Consider the following 16,048-nt stretch of genomic DNA (forward strand, 5'->3'; position numbering starts at 1 on the left):
AATACTGACTATGTGATTCAAAATAGCGTTCTTCATATAAAGGTAAAATTAATTGCAGCAAAGGAACACTACTGATCAAGTTTATTACTTAAATGATTAATTATACTTAATAGACCACACACAAGTGAAACCTAACATTTTTGACTTGTAATTACTATGCTTTACTCTCAACATTTGGTAAGAAATAAATTGGCACTACTGTAATGATATGGTTACTAAAAGCAATAAAATTGGCATATAAATTACATCATGGTGTCCTATATACTCATCAAACAGTATGAGCTAAACGTTGTCTCTGGAAACAAACATTCTGACTTGACCAGCAGAACTGTTATAAAACACTATTGATTAACAATTTCTCAGGACTAGCATAACTGACTAATACACATAAGAACATATGTAATTGAAACCCAAAGACGTCACTGAAATGAGGCAGAAAGTTGAGAGGGAGTTAAAAAGTGAGCGTTCAAGGTTACAGTTGATTATGTTTGAATTAATCTACTGTTTTGGCAGCAAGACAATGTATAGTTATGCTTAAATGGCAACAATGCAAACAATCTAAGTGTATTTGGATGCCACACCACTTTCCACAATTCCAATCATCATGTACCCATCACACAGAGCCAGCCAGATTAAAAATTTTTGGGGTCCTGCCCTAGCATCCAAGAACATTCGGGGCCCCTCCACACAACCCCAACCTCCACCTTCCCCCATCCATTAAAACATAAATATGTATTAAAATACATACATAACATATCATATCACAATATTGTAGGCTGAAATAAAACTGATCCAGTGATCATATGCAATTTTTTCTTGACACAGTGAGCTTTATCCAGGGATTCATATTGGTTGGGACAATGCGCATTAATTCTTTTCTGCCACCCCATACCTTAGTGCAGTCAGTGGAAGATTTCATTTTCTGGGCAGTTATTTTAAAATACTAGCCAGGATTCAGAAAAAAATGGATGCAATGAAAACGCTAAAAAATTTTCTAAACCTGTCTACTTACAACTGACTGATGGTGGATAAGACTGTATAGTGCAACTTCACATAAAAGCTGTGTTGCCACAATGCACAATCACCTACAGTTACCGTACCTTTGGAACCTTTAGGCCACACTCTATTGTTTTAAGCTTTTCCTTTTGTAGTTTTTCATTCTTTCAGTCTAACCATGGACATAAAGGAAAGCAGTAACATATTTACTGAAGAGTGTGGGATTCCCTCTTCCCCCACTTCTCCACAGATCTAATGGCATGTCACATTAGTGGGGAATTCTTTCTGCAGCATCTAATCTTAAAGTAGAAGGTGTGGGCCTTGAACCAGTGGAAGTTTTGACCTTGGAAAATGAAGGAACGTTATCCCAATGGGGTGACATAAGGAAACGTAAAAGCAAAAGGGGCCTAACAAATTTACAATTTTCAACAATTTCTTGAAAATAAGAGACTAATGGAATCTCAAATGCATGCTTTGTTTAACAGAGCGTAACTGAGCCAGAGGTTGATCTAGTAAAAACTATCACAAACTGTGACAGCAGATGGGTGCCTAAGTGTTTACTTTCAAAGATATGAAAAATTAGCTTGCAAATTTGTTTCTCAAGAAAATTAGTGGAGCAGCAGCTTTATTTTGCATTGATTCATTTGCTTAATATAGACTGTACCTGTTGTTGTCAGGGAGTCACTGAGTTTGCTGCCATCTAACAGACTTTGACTGAGGCCAGGAGGTGGTGTCAGCACAGGCAAGGAACAAATGGATTGAAAAAGCTTCTTCTTTTGCAACAGATTTTGACCGTTTGGACTAAGAACAATGGAACTTCTTGATGTTTCCAAAGTTTTATCCAGCTTATGCGAAGTTCTAACCTGCCATTTAACTGTGGATCTTGCTTTTTGACATTTCTGAACACTAGATAATTGCTGGCCTTCATTTATGACAGGTGAACACTTATGGGAACCCACTACTTTCTTTGCAACAGGGCGTACTGAAGTATCTGAATCTGGATTGTTTATAGACAAAGGCCTTTCCCTCTTGCGTCCATTGACCAGCGCTTTACAGCCACTATACAAAGGTTTATTGAACAAATTAAGGATAGGATCTGTAATGACAGATGAGCTCTTAGTCTTTTCAGAAGATGCCATTCTATGCAATGTCACCTGGTCCACACTACTACCACTACATTCCCTTGCTGCAGAACTTGAGCCCTTCTTGTCTTCACTAGAAGAATTAAACTGATTAACTTCTTCAATTGTGATCCCACTAGAACTGGAAGTCGCCTTAATATTGTTCAAACATAGAGATTTTAAAACATCTTCTCTTGGAATTCCAGCATTCCAATTTTTTTCAAGATCCAATGCTGCTTGTATAAGTTCATCATCTAGTGATAAGGATGAGCCAGGACTCCCAAATGATGGCTTAACATTAGCAGGGACCTGAAAGAAAATGAAAGAAAACATAAGAACTGTGCTTTTATGTATCATCCAGTGGCTGAAACTTCCACTGCTCAGGGATCCATCTTAAGGCCTAGATCAAAAGAAGATTTCCTCAAAATCCATGACAAAAACCAGAAATACCTTCACTGGCATAGGCCAGAGAAACAACAAGCTAATATTTCAGGTGTGACTCTGCCAATTTTACAGTGTTGTATGACCTGTTGAATCGTTTTTGAATCTTCTGTTTAACTTTCAATTTTCAGCATTTACAACTGGTTTGCTATTTGTATCATGGAAACAGAAAGATTTATGACATAGAAGGAGGCCATTCAGATCATATCCATGCAATATTACAAATAGTAATCCAAGGCTAGAGGAGTGGATGATGCATGATCTAGGTATAAAGATCCATCACCTAGTGCACCTAGTGAACGTAACACCTCTGAGTCCAATTAGAGGTGAGGTAAAGATGAAGATGAAGAGTTACAAATGCTATCACAGCAAGTGATCCAGGGATGGCCTGACAAGATACTGCCAGTAATATGGCAGTGTTGGTCTATTGGAGATGACTTCTCACTAAAAGATGGTGCTCTGTTGGCCGGGTTCAGGATAATCATACCCAAAAATGATGCAGAAAGAACTGTTCCAGAAGATACATGAAGGCCACATGATAACGGGGAGGTGTAAGCTCAGAGCCAGGTCAGCCGGTATACTTGATCATCATCTATAAAGACATCGAAAGAATGGTGTCTACACGCAGTGTATGCCGGTATAGAAATGTACAGCAGAAAGAGGAGATGATAGCTACTGAGGTACCACTGTTACAATTTCAGTACAGATTAATGGCTTTTTTTTACAAAGTAAAAACATAGAGGCTAGGAGCAGGAGTAGGCCATTCGGCCCTTCAAGCCTGCTCCGCCATTCATTACGATCATGGCTGATCATCCAACTCAATAGCCTGGTCCCGCTTTCTCCCCTTTGATCCCTTTCACCCCAAGAACTATATCTAACTCCTTCTTGAAAACATACAATGTTTTGGTCTCAACTACTTTCTGTGGTAACGAATTCCACAGGCTCACCACTCTGGGTGAAGAAATTTCTCCTCATCTCAGTCCTAAATGGTCTACCCCATATCCTCAGGCTGTGACCCCTGGTTCTGGACTCCCCCACCATCCGGAACATCCTTCCTGCATCTACCCTGTCTAGTCCTGTTAGAATTTTATAGGTTTCTATGAGGTGCCCCCTCATTCTTCTGAACTCCAGCGAATATAATCCTAATCGACTCAATCTCTCCTCATATGTCAGTTCCGCCATCCCAGGAATCAGTCGGGTAAACCTTCGCTGCACTCCCTTGATAGCAAGTACATCCTACCTCAGATAAGGAGTCCAAAGCTGCACACAATATTCCAGGTATGGTCTCACCAAGGCCCTGTACAATTGCAGCAAGACATCCCTGTTCCTGTACTCGAATCCTCTGGCTATGAAGGCCATCATACCATTTGCCTTCTTTACCGCCTGCTACACCTGCATGTTTACCTTCAGTGACTGGTGTACAAGGACACCCAGGTCTCGTTGCACATTCCCCTCTCTCAATTTATAGCCATTCAGATAATAATCTGCCTTCCTGTTTTTGCTACCAAAATGGATAACCTCATATCCAGAATCCCAGCTATTTACTAAAAGAATGAAGCCACAAAATTTCACAGTTTAAAATAGAAGATTTTTTTGCTATACAAGAGTCAACAAAGCAAAGGCTAAATACTATCTCAGTTAATCACTTATACTCTAAAACCCAAAGTCAACATTAGTTAACCATGAATTAACAGACAAAGTGCAGTCGAATATAAACTTTAAATTACACATTAAATGGCAGATACAACTAAGACAGATTTTATGAATTGACTCAGCAGTCCAATCAGCATATAAGTCATCGATCTCAGTCACAAAAGTCTTTCAAAACTCTATCTTCCTTACAAATAATTTCAGCTCCTCTTCTTCAAGGATTTAGCCTGACCCCCAGCCAATCGCAGTGCACAACCAACAAAAGTTCCACAGGCACAGTCTTCACCAAAAATAGCACACATCCGCAGAGCCTCCTCAACTCTGTCTGGATGGCATAGATTCACCACTGTTATCTCCAATTAATAGAACAGCTGCAGCAGCTGTATATTTTCATTTTCTCAGCTTCTGGATCTAGCCACTGTCTTCTTCAACCTGTCTGTACTCTACCACTGGACTCAGCAACTTTTACTGAGTTTGGATTGATCTGAGTTCTTTTATATGTGTGTTCTTTTCACCCAGGTTCAGCCTCCCTAGAAGCTTCGGTTTCCAATCGCAGTTTCAGTTTTTGTTTCCTTAGAAACTGGGAGGATCAGTTTCCCTTTTCAGTTTCCCCTTGCAAGTAGGGTCTGTCTCAAAAAAAAATACAAGCTTTGACCACAGATTCCATCGTACCATCCAGAGCATGGCACACTATGGGAACCAATGTATTCACACATAATCAAGAATGGTATCTCACAGTTCTGACCACCACTCAAAGTTCCCTTTTATCAGAAAAGTGAAAAATTTACAAACATACGAATTAGGAGCAGGAGTCGGCCCCTCAGGTCTGCTCTGCCATTCAATAAGATCATGTCTGATCCGATTGTAACCTCAACTCCACATTCCCACCTACGCAGATAAACTTTCATCTTGCTTATCAAGAATCTATCTAGTTCTGCCTTAAAAATATTCAAATACTCTGATTCCATTGCCTTTTAAGGAAGATAGTTCCAAAGACTCATTATCTCAGAGAAAAAATTTCTCCTCATCTCTGTCTTAAATGAGTGACCCCTTATTTTTAAACAGACTCCTAGTTCTAGATTCTCCCACAAAAGGAAACATCCTTTCCACATCCACCCTGTCAAGGCCTCTCAGGATCTTATATGTTTCAATCAAGTCGCCTCTTACTCTTCTAAACTCCAGCGGATACAAGCCTAGTCTGTCCAACCTTTCCTCATAAGATAGCCCACCCATTCCAGGTATTAGTCTGGTAAACCTTCTCTGAACTGCTTCCAACACATTTACATTCTTCCTTAAATAAGGAGACCAAAACTGTACACAGTGCTCCAGATGTGGTATCACCAATGCCCTGTACAACTGAAGCATAACTTCTACTTTTGTATTCAATTCCTCTCACAATAAACGATAACATTCTATTAACTTTCCTCATTACTTGCTGTACCTGCATACTAGCCTTTTGTGATTCAAGCACGAGGACACCTAAATTCTTCTGCATCTCAGAGCTCTGCAATCTGTCACCATTTAGATAATATGCTTTTTTATTCTTCCTACCAAAATGGACAATTTCACATTTTCCCACATTATACTCTATTTGCCAGATCTTCGCCCACTCACTTAACCCATCTATATCCTTTGTATCCTCCTTTTGTCCTCTTCACAAATTACTTTCCTTTCTACTTGTGTCATCAGCAAATTTAGAGAGAAAGCAGTTAACAAAGCACACGGTATCCTGGGCTTTATTAATAGGGGCATAGAGTACAAGACCAGGGAGGTTATGCTGAATTTATATAAGAAACTCATTAAACCTCAGCTGGAGTATTGTGTACAGTTCTGGGCGCCACATTATAGGAAGGATGTGAACACATTGGAGAGAGTACAGAAGAGGTTTACAAGAATGGTTCCAGGGATGAGAAACTTCAGTTACGAAGATAGATTGGAGAGGTTGGGACTGTTCTCCTTGGAGAGAAGAAGGCTAAGAGGGGATTTGATACAGATGTTCAAAATCATGAGGAGGCTGGACAGAGTAGATAGAGAGAAGTTGTTCCAGCTCGTAAAAGGATCAAGACCAGAGGGAACAGGTTTAAAGTGATTTGTAAAAGAAGCAAATGTAAACTGAGAAAAAAGCTTTTTCACACAACGAGTGGTTTGGGCCTGGAATGCACTGCCTAGAAGTGTGGTGGAGGCAGGTTCAATCGAAGCATTCAAGAGGGCATTGAATGATTATTTGAATAGAAACAATGTGCAGGGGTATGGGGAAAAGACAAGGTAATGGCACTAGGTTATAATGCTCGTTTGGAGATCCGGTGCAGACACGATGGGCTAAATGGCCTCCTTCTGTGTCATTAAAATTCTGTGAAAAATTCTGTGATTCTGTAATTACCAAGGTATAAAACACCATCTGATTTAGTCCACTCTTTAATGTTTCTCGCTTGATCATCTTTGTTTTATTAATGATAGGCATTTGCTATTCAACTTCTTAAAAATACTTGAGCCCTTAATTGTATAATTGCTCATCGATGCTGTCTACAAAACCTACCTCGGCGTGGGTCCCACCAGTGTGATTTTCCTTGCCATTTGAACCTCGCATGTGAACTCGCTGCTGTAAGCGGCCTGAGCGACGAAGGTTTTGGGAAGGTGAATCAGAGGTGCTGGGTGTAAGGAGGGAAAAAAAGTCCTCAATTAACTCTTATTAATCAGTTTAATGCTCCACTGACTCAAGACAGATGCATATCCCAGCAAGGCAAAGCGGTAAATTCCAATGTACATCACCATTCACTCATTCATTCAGAAATCGGAAGCAGAACACCTTCAATTCAGGAATGCGAATCAGGAATTGTAACAAGATCTGACTGTACAGAGTCATAACTAAACCATTAGTAGTGAACGAGAATAACCTCTAAATGAAGGACGTAAAATCGGGTTTAAGAGATTCACGGCCTTATATAACTGGTTTAACTTTCCCAAACTCGGATCTCCTGATTCCATGCTCTCAAAACACGTGTTTTGTCATTGTTTTCATGACTGATTGTCAGGATAATTAGGTTTAAATCTCCTATTCTTTAGCAGTGCTGTGGATTCCAATAAACATTTTCTGTTTGGCGAGGGATTTTTTTTTCGAAGCATGAATATGAAAGGGAAAGAGAATTGAGGATTTCTTCGCGTATATCTTCCTACATTCTACAAAATGATATTTTATGAGTTGAAAATACTCGTCTTTTGTAACTAAAAATAATCTTCCATGACTGTAGTAAATATAACGAGGTTCTGAAAACTAAATTCAAATCCCAACACGAATTCAATTTAAAATATGTGTAATTTTCTTTTAAACTGTCATGAAGCATCCAAGTGTATCTTTGGAAAAAAAAAACACTGGTTCACATAGATAAAAGCAAAATACTGCGGATGCTGGAAATCTGAAACAAAAACAGAAATAGCCGGAAAAACTCAGCAGGTCTGACAGCATCTGCGGAGAGGAATACAGTTAACGTTTCGAGTCCGTATGACTCTTCATCAGAACTAAGGAAATAGAGAAATGAGGTAAACCTCACTATATTTCACCTCATTTCTCTATTTCCTTAGTTCTGATGAAGAGCCATACGGACTCGAAACGTCAACTGTGTTCCTCTCCGCAGATGCTGTCAGACTTGCTGAGTTTTTCCAGCTATTTTTGTTTCTGGTTCACATCGCCTTTTAAGAAAGAAAACTGGGTGTTTCCTATCCAGTCTAGGCTTTATGCGATTGCAGTCCCACATCAACATTGTTAGATGTCCTCTGAAGTGGCCGAGCAACCACGCTGTCAGGGATTGAGGATAAATGCTAGCATTCCGAGAAAGAATAAAAGCAACAGGGGTTCTTACCTTTGCTTTCGAATAGACACTCGATGTTGCCCCATAAATCTTTGCCGGCATTTGATGGCTGGAAAAGTTTCTTTGTTGGTCATTTCCGCGGATTGGATCTGTAAACGCTGAGGATGCGGACTCTCCGAAAGCCTTTCGATTATCACACTTGACTTCCAAAATGACTACATTCCGTACAGGATATATACACTTTTACTTCTCTTTCCATATTTATAAATTTATATATAATATATAAAATCGGTAGCTCATAAATTGTTAGATCGGATTTAATTAGCTGCCCACTGTCATGGAACAATACAAATAATTACAGGTTAAATTCACAACCCCTCGGGTCCGTTTCTTTTACACAGCTTTCACTGTTCCACTAAATAGTTCATTCAGCATTGTATCTATTCCTGGTTATTTATATTTATATTTCATCCTTATTCGGATAAAGAGGTGACTTATCACAGCCTCCAGCAACATTTACTCAATTTTGATATTTCTAATATGTCAAGACATTTTCAGTATTATGGTTAGCCTCATATTACTCGAGTTACTGCACTTGGTCAATTTCAAACAGACCGCCACCGGAAACAGCACTAGTTCCGCCGCTGATATCATTCCTTCCAGCAGCTTCTTCCGGTCCGCCTGACGAACTGTGCCCCACTGACGCTCTCCCAACTATTTCCACGAAAAAGGGTTCCCGTGGCCCGAGCCCGCTGTCGGCCAGGCTCTCAGAGGGTGAAGTCTGGGTTCAGGTGCCGCTGAATTGATCGCGCGCTCAGAACCCGCTTTGAGCTGTCACGCATTTTGTCCATTTTATTTTTGTGAGGGCAAATTGCTCTCAGGAATGAAACTTCATGTTTAAAATATGGAGAAGGCGAATTGTTAGGCCTGACTTTTACAGCTCCTGCGAAATTTCCTGCCACACCTATCGCCGCCCCCACAAAGCTTTTCTAACAGAACTACTCATACCTTTAGGGAAGTCATCTCTAGTTTTGTCACCTGCAAGGAAAATACTCCTAGATTCTTTTAACCATTACCAGAGCATCTCCCTAGTGCTTCCCCAGGTATTACTCTCTTCACCTTTATAGGTCTTTGTGTATTCTTTTATGATTAAGCTATATTAAAATAGCCCACATTGTTACAAAAACTGAAGATGCTGGAAAAAAACTCAGCAGGTCTGGCAGCATCTGTGGAGAGAGAAACAGAGTTAATGTTTCAAGTATATAAACTCGAAATGTTGGCCGGGATTTTCCGCGCCCGCCGGCATTGGGTATGTTCGGTGGCATGAGCAGACAATATGGCGGGAAGTCCAAAAATCGGTTTCACAACGTCCTGAAACTAGATTGTGATCGTCCGTTCTGCCCACCGTTGGCAGGCCATGTCCCCCACCATTGGATGTCGGGAACTTCATTGTAATACATCAGCATATCATTATAGGAAGGAAGTGATTGCACTGGAGAGGGTGCATAGGAGATTCACCAGGATGTTGCCTGGACTGGAGCGTTTCAGCTATGAAGAGAGACTGGATAGGCTAGGGTTGTTTTCCTTAGAGCAGAGAGGGCTGAGGAGGGACCTGATGGAGATATACAAAATTATAAGGGACGTAGATAGGAAGAAACTCTTCCCCTTAGCGGAGGTGTCAATAACCAGGGGCATAGATTTAAGTAAGGAGCAGGAGGTTTAAAGGGGATTTGAGGAAAAATGTTTTCACCCAGAGGTCGGTTAGAATCTGGAACACACTGCCTGAGGGGGTGGTAGAAGAGGAAACCTCACAACATTTAAGAAGTATTTAGATGAGCACTTGAAAAGCTATAGCATACAGGGTTACAGGCAAAGTGCTGGAAAATGGGATTATAATAGGTGCTTGATGGCCAGCACAGACACGATGGGCCAAAGGGCCTGTTTCTGTGATATATAACTCTATGACTCTATAAGACCAGCCTGCTGGACTCATCCCACCCCACTGGATCATTCCGCTGACATGTTTCACAACAGCATTTATAAGGCGTGCACTTGGCGGGCTGCACTTTGCTTGGGACTTCAAGGTTTGTTTGCCTTGCTTCGGTCAGCACTTGCTTCGGTCAGCGCCAGGCTTCACAGACAGCGCCACATCACTTTTAAGGGAACTCACAGGTGGGTCTCTACCTACAAGATCAACCATATGTAGGTGGCTTTTCAATGGCTGCAGGGCAGGATCTAGCTTAGGGAAGGGGGAGAAGTGGCCTCAGGCAAGGGAAGAGGCTGCAGGATGAGAGTGGTACTGGGGGAGGAGGGTATCCCAGGGTGTGGGTGGGGGCACATGTTGATCTGTGCAAGTGGCCTCAAGATGGTGAGGGCTGAGGCAGTCTCCAGAGGAGATGAGGCCAGATGGGCATGTAAGGGTATGTGTGTAAGAATGGGTGGTGACAGTGAGTGAGATGCCAGTGAATGTGTGATGGGCTTGAGTGTGTGAGTTTAGAGTGATGAAATGGTTGTCATACCCTGGCTGAACAGCTGAGATCATTCATCCTCTATCTGCATTGGATGGCCAACTGCTTCTGTGCAACATTTGCACTGATCACCACTGCCATTGCCTACCAACCTGGACTGGTAATGCGGCTTCCCCTCCTGCAGCCAGAGCAGGGGTAGAGGATGTCACAGTGGGCCTCCACAGTGTCCAAAAGGTGCTCTTGCCTCTCGGGGCCATGTCTTCTTTGCTGCAGTCCTGGGCTGGAAGCACTGAGCGCGGCTGTACTTTAAATGTGGTGCCTGGCATAATGAAGCGGCGAGATGACAGCATGGCAGGCAAATCTGAGCCCGCCCACCATTAAAACAGTGTGTATCCTAGAAATGCATAATCAATGCGGCGGGCTTGGGACAATATGGCGTGAAAAGCTCCCATTACCCGCCAGCTACTGCACCTTGTGCAAATCTGGGACGATTCCGCCCATTAACTCTGTTTCTTTCTCCTCAGATGATGCCAGGCCTGCTGAGTTTTTCCAGCATTTTCTGTTTTTATGTCAGATTTCCAACATTCGCAATATTTTGCTGTTAGTCCATATTGTTAGCATGAAAACAGTGAATCTCATTACAAACGTGTAGGAATGGATAGATCTGGTATGAGTACTTCTATTAGACTTATTCTAGATTCAACTTCCTTATTGTCTCCCATCTCTAAGTTGCTTTGAATTTACTTCTAATGATTTACTGTTCCCAAGTAAATTAATTGCTGTATTAAATATCCCCAACTCTTCCTGTTCAACTGTTTCTGTTGGCATATTAGTCATTTCAGTAAAAGTTTATATTTTCAGGAGAATGTAAGAAATGTTGGAAGAAATTGATAGTTAAAAAACATAATAGCTTGATCTGACAAATTTTCTTCACGGAAACAGTTATCAGTGCTAGTGTGTCAGACACTAAACAGAAATTAAAATAATTTCAGTTTTCTGCAAAATTGTACATTGCAAATTAACCTATCCATAAATTCTAATTTCTATAGTTGATCATTTTGTTATATTTCTAAATTAAATATGTGTGTGTATCTACTAGTTCTTAAAGAAAATGCCATATACTTTCCCATCAGAATAATAATATCTTTTCACTAGCTCTTTTTTTTAAATCAGTAAGGAAAATGAACCAAATGTATTTGTACAAAGACTTTATTCATTACTCTCGATTTATATAGCTGTATTTTCAGTTGCAGCAAATATTTATCTGGTGAGTAACTATCATAAATACTTTATAATAACAAGGCATTATGCTGAGTTTCAGGTTTCCCTTTAGGTGAATATACAACTGCTGACATTCATTATGACAGCACATGATGATAGTATGAATCTGCATAAATAGCTATATTTCATTTACCTTTCTGACATACTGAGAATTTTTATGTAGTGATGGACTTTGCCCATATCTTGGGTCATTACTTGTATTTTGGAACGGAGCAATAAAAAGTAAACGGGACAAGCCACGCTGCTAAGGATAAGACTGTACAATAAATTAACAATTGAGAGTTATTCAGTGTAGAATGCAACTGGAATAAGGAAGTAAAGCCAATGCATTGTATTTTAGATTGTGTATGAGTATAATGAACAAAAGTTGCATGCTGCAAACTTATATTGTGTGTCTACTAACACTAAGTAAAAGTCAACAAAAACAGTGAGAAGAAATATGGACATTATTCAACCTACTTGTGAAATGTGCATAATTCAGTCCATACAATGTGCAATACTTGTTCATTACAGCATTGTCGATTATAAAATCTTCATTTAGATAAAGTTTAATAAAATCCATACACCATAATGAAGTGTTTGCTTTATATTTAATTGAATTAAAATTTTGCTGCAGCACTTAAAACTTTGGAAAGCTTTGCATGGAGTCAAAAGAGTTTGGATGCCAACACCAGTGCAGAACAACAGGCCAAATCTCCCAGCTTGCTGGTTGAAACCATGCCAACCAATCAGTCATACTGAAGTGTAGAGTCTTAAATTCCCTCCTTACTATTCAGCCACTTAAATGGAATAAATACCCACCCTCCCCCATGTTTCAGCAGTGCTGGCAGAGACTGAACTGAACTTGAACTTATTTAATCACAATGCAAATAGCTACAACTCCACTTAGCCACGGAGTCTTAGATAAATGTGGCAGTTCTTGCATGATAGTCAGGAGAAACATGATTGCTTGTTGACAGTTACAATACAAAAGTCCAGCTAAATCTGCTTGTGCATAATAATTTAGGTTAGTATTATCTAGAAATCTATTCCCTGGAACCAAATGAACCTTGCTTCTTTTTGCTGGTAGGTGGTCAGTTCTTAAATCATTTTGGTGATCATTATGTTGGTTGGATATCGGCGGAATTTGTATCATTTCCTGACAGGGAAGGCTCAGTCTCCAGCAGTTCAGTTTAAGGGCATTTGAGATTAGTGAAACATGGGTCGCTTTATGTGATCCTTCAACATACCAATATGCATGGTCTACAAGCAAAATGAAAGACATGTATTCCAGAAAATGTGACCACAGTCTTGGGAGTATAAACAATTCATTTTTTGCTAGACAAGAATGAACATTGATGGTGCAATTGAAGGTTGTAGATTGTATCTACACCACAGGGACTGCAACAGTTCAAGAAGGCAGCTCACCACCATCTTCTCAAGGGCAATTAGGGATGGGCAATAACTTCTGGCGTAGCCAGCGACACCCAAATCTCATAAATGAATTTTTAAAATATGTTCGCTATATCTTTTGGCATGTGTTGATTTTACAATCAGTAGCACAATCTAGCATTGAAACAACACACTAAAGTTTTCATGAATACACTAGGTATAGCCCCTTTTATTTACTTCCTGTCCAACTAGTGAAGTTTTCTTAATTGAAAATGTGTATACTATACTGACAAGTAAACTTTGAAATCTCAGGAGCACATCTGTCACGTTGTTTCAGTTTTCACTACTCTGTTCAATGAATATTCTCAGAAGAATGTGTTCATACCACATCCAGGATTTATGCATCCAGCATTCACACTTTTAATAGACCTTCACACAGAACTATATAGAACTGAATGGGTTCATTTGACCCATTGGTGGTAATGTTAACCTCCAAAAATGCATGAGAAGTTAAAATATAAAACATTTCAAATACGAATACAAGCTACCTCAGACCTCCAGTTTTAATGAAGGTGGAACAAGGCACAGGTGACCAATGGCTCTCAGGTGGTAAGTTGGTCATTAAAACATTAAGGAGGCTGCATGCTTCCATTTTAAAAGCAATCCCAAACTGCTCCCTTTGTTCTTTTCTCCCTCAAAGCCCTGTATCATTCTCTGCTTCAAAGCTTTATCCACTTTTACTTCAACAGATGCAATGGTCTTTGCCTCAACTACTAGAATGTACAACACTATGGGTGAAATTTAAAGTTTGAGATGGGGAGATCCGGCAAGCAACTTGTGTCACCTCCATTGGGAAAGATCCGCTATGTAAGAGCCCAATAGGCACTTAAGTCACCAACATTGGCCCTTCCCTGGGATTAAGCACCCCAGGGTCGAAATCCACACCCCACCGAGAGCTGCCGGACAATTGCCATTGGTGTCACCAGGAGTGGTGGCAGCTGCCAGTGATGTGCCCACCACAGGCCCAGGATCAACGAGGGATCCCAGGCCAAAGGTGAGTGAGGCAAGATGGCAGTCGTGGAGTGGGGGGGGGTGCAGGTGAGGAGTGAGGGGGGTTTTGGAGGCAAGGGAAATGGCATGGCTTTCTGCAGCACCCCCCCCTCCTTCCCGATGCCAGGATCTTTGATCAGAAATGGAAGCCTTTGAATGAGGGACAGCCCCCCCCCAACTACACACACACCTCCCAGGAGCTTGCCTTTTGTGTTTCCTGCACGGTGACTTCCCCACCCCCCTGCTGGTTGAATGCCAGTGGTGGCAGGATGAGGCTCTTAAGTGCATATTCTTAAGCGCCTCCATTGGCGTCCGGGTCAGAAGGCCATCCATGAGCTTTATCACCCCGGACTTAATCGTTAGAGGCAGGAAGGTGGCAGGGTCCCCACACCGGACTCTCTCGCCTGACTTAATGAACACTGCCTCCAAACTGGCCTTGGTGGCGGGCATTAAATTCTGCCCTATCAAGTAAATGCTCAGCTCATTACTAGAGCACCAATGCTGTGCATAGTAATGCAAGCATCGCTGGTAGCAATCATGTTTTTATTAACAATACTTTCATTTATAGTGCCTTCCATATTATTATGATCCACATTGTACCTGACCTGCATGTGTAAAAGAAAAACGTGCATTTATACGGTGCTTTCCATGCCCAACAGATATATCAAAGCGCTTCACAACCAATGAAATACTTTTGAAGTGTAGTTACTGTTTTAATGTAGGAAACACAGCAACCAATTTGTACACAGCAAGCTCCCACAAACAATATGATAATCTGTTTTTGCAATTTTGATTCAGTGATAAATATTGACCAGGACACCAGGGATTATTTCTCTGCACTTCTTCACAATAGTGCCACAGGATCTTTCACATTTGCCTGAAAGAGACTGTGGTTTAGCATCTCATTCAAAAGATGGCACATTTGACAGTGCAGCATTCCTTTAATACTACACTGGAGCGTCAACCTTGATTTTTTATGCTTAAGCTCTGGAGTGGGACTTGAACCCATAACATTCTAACTCTGAAGCAAGAATGCTATAGGTGACACACTGAAATAGCTTGCAAAGTAACTTTGCATTGTGAAGGATCTTGCAGTCTTAGTTGTGTTTGACTTAACCGGCAACATAGACCTCAATTTTAAACATATTTGTTTGCTATGAAAATCTGCCATTAGTGTGAAAAGGCATGGTGGGCATCCCACTAAAAGAGTGATATACCATTGTTAAGGGATATAAAAGCACAGCTTCTGCACAGCCACATAAGGAGTCCGAGGTTAAGTGTGGCATTAAATTGAGGCAAGGAAAGATTCCATTTGGACACCTTAATCTAGCCCCCCACCTTTCCCGTCCCCCCACCACTCCTACTCCTACTCCACTTCCTGTCTTAGAAGGCTACTTCATAATATTTCAGAAATGCTGGGACAAATTAATTTCTCTTAAAAAGCGGAATTGTCTTATTTTCATGTTAATACAGCAGAAACTTTATTTAAAAGAGTTTTATCCCTTCATAATGCTACCACTTAACAATTTCTCAACTGAAAGCAGAGGTAACCAGACTTCTGGCCATATTCTGTAGCCAACGACTAGAAGATGCATGAGAGCAAACCTGATTGAGTTACCTCCCTCCCAGAACAGCATCTTCAATAATTCACCCTGGTGAGAACTGCAGCAATACTATTCATCAACAGTGAAGCCTGTTGACAGATACATGTATTGTGCTAAAAATAATATATTTTCAAAATTTCTAATATGAAATTATCTGATCATTATCAGATTCTGACCTTAAAACCAATTCCTGATATAAGTAGATTATTACATTGCTCCTATTTATTCCTACAGTCAAATCACATGCCTCTTATATACAA

The 16,048-nt window shown here is 40.7% G+C and overlaps 1 protein-coding gene across 1 annotated transcript in view; it reads right to left on the reverse strand.

Moving 5' to 3' along the window:
- polq (polymerase (DNA directed), theta) overlaps positions 1 to 8,230 on the reverse strand; it is an 85,054-nt gene extending 76,824 nt beyond the window's left edge. Inside the window, exons 1-3 of the mRNA XM_078559955.1 lie at positions 8,066 to 8,230; positions 6,745 to 6,856; positions 1,661 to 2,426 (exon numbers count right to left, since the gene is read on the reverse strand). Coding sequence (XP_078416081.1) covers positions 1,661 to 2,426; positions 6,745 to 6,856; positions 8,066 to 8,148 — 961 coding nt within the window. The 5' untranslated portion in view covers positions 8,149 to 8,230. The remainder of the gene's footprint in view (positions 1 to 1,660; positions 2,427 to 6,744; positions 6,857 to 8,065) is intronic.
- Positions 8,231 to 16,048: the final 7,818 nt, after the last annotated feature.

The sequence above is a fragment of the Cetorhinus maximus genome, chromosome 16 (assembly GCF_964194155.1).
Source record: "Cetorhinus maximus chromosome 16, sCetMax3.hap1.1, whole genome shotgun sequence".
NCBI lineage: Eukaryota > Metazoa > Chordata > Chondrichthyes > Lamniformes > Cetorhinidae > Cetorhinus > Cetorhinus maximus.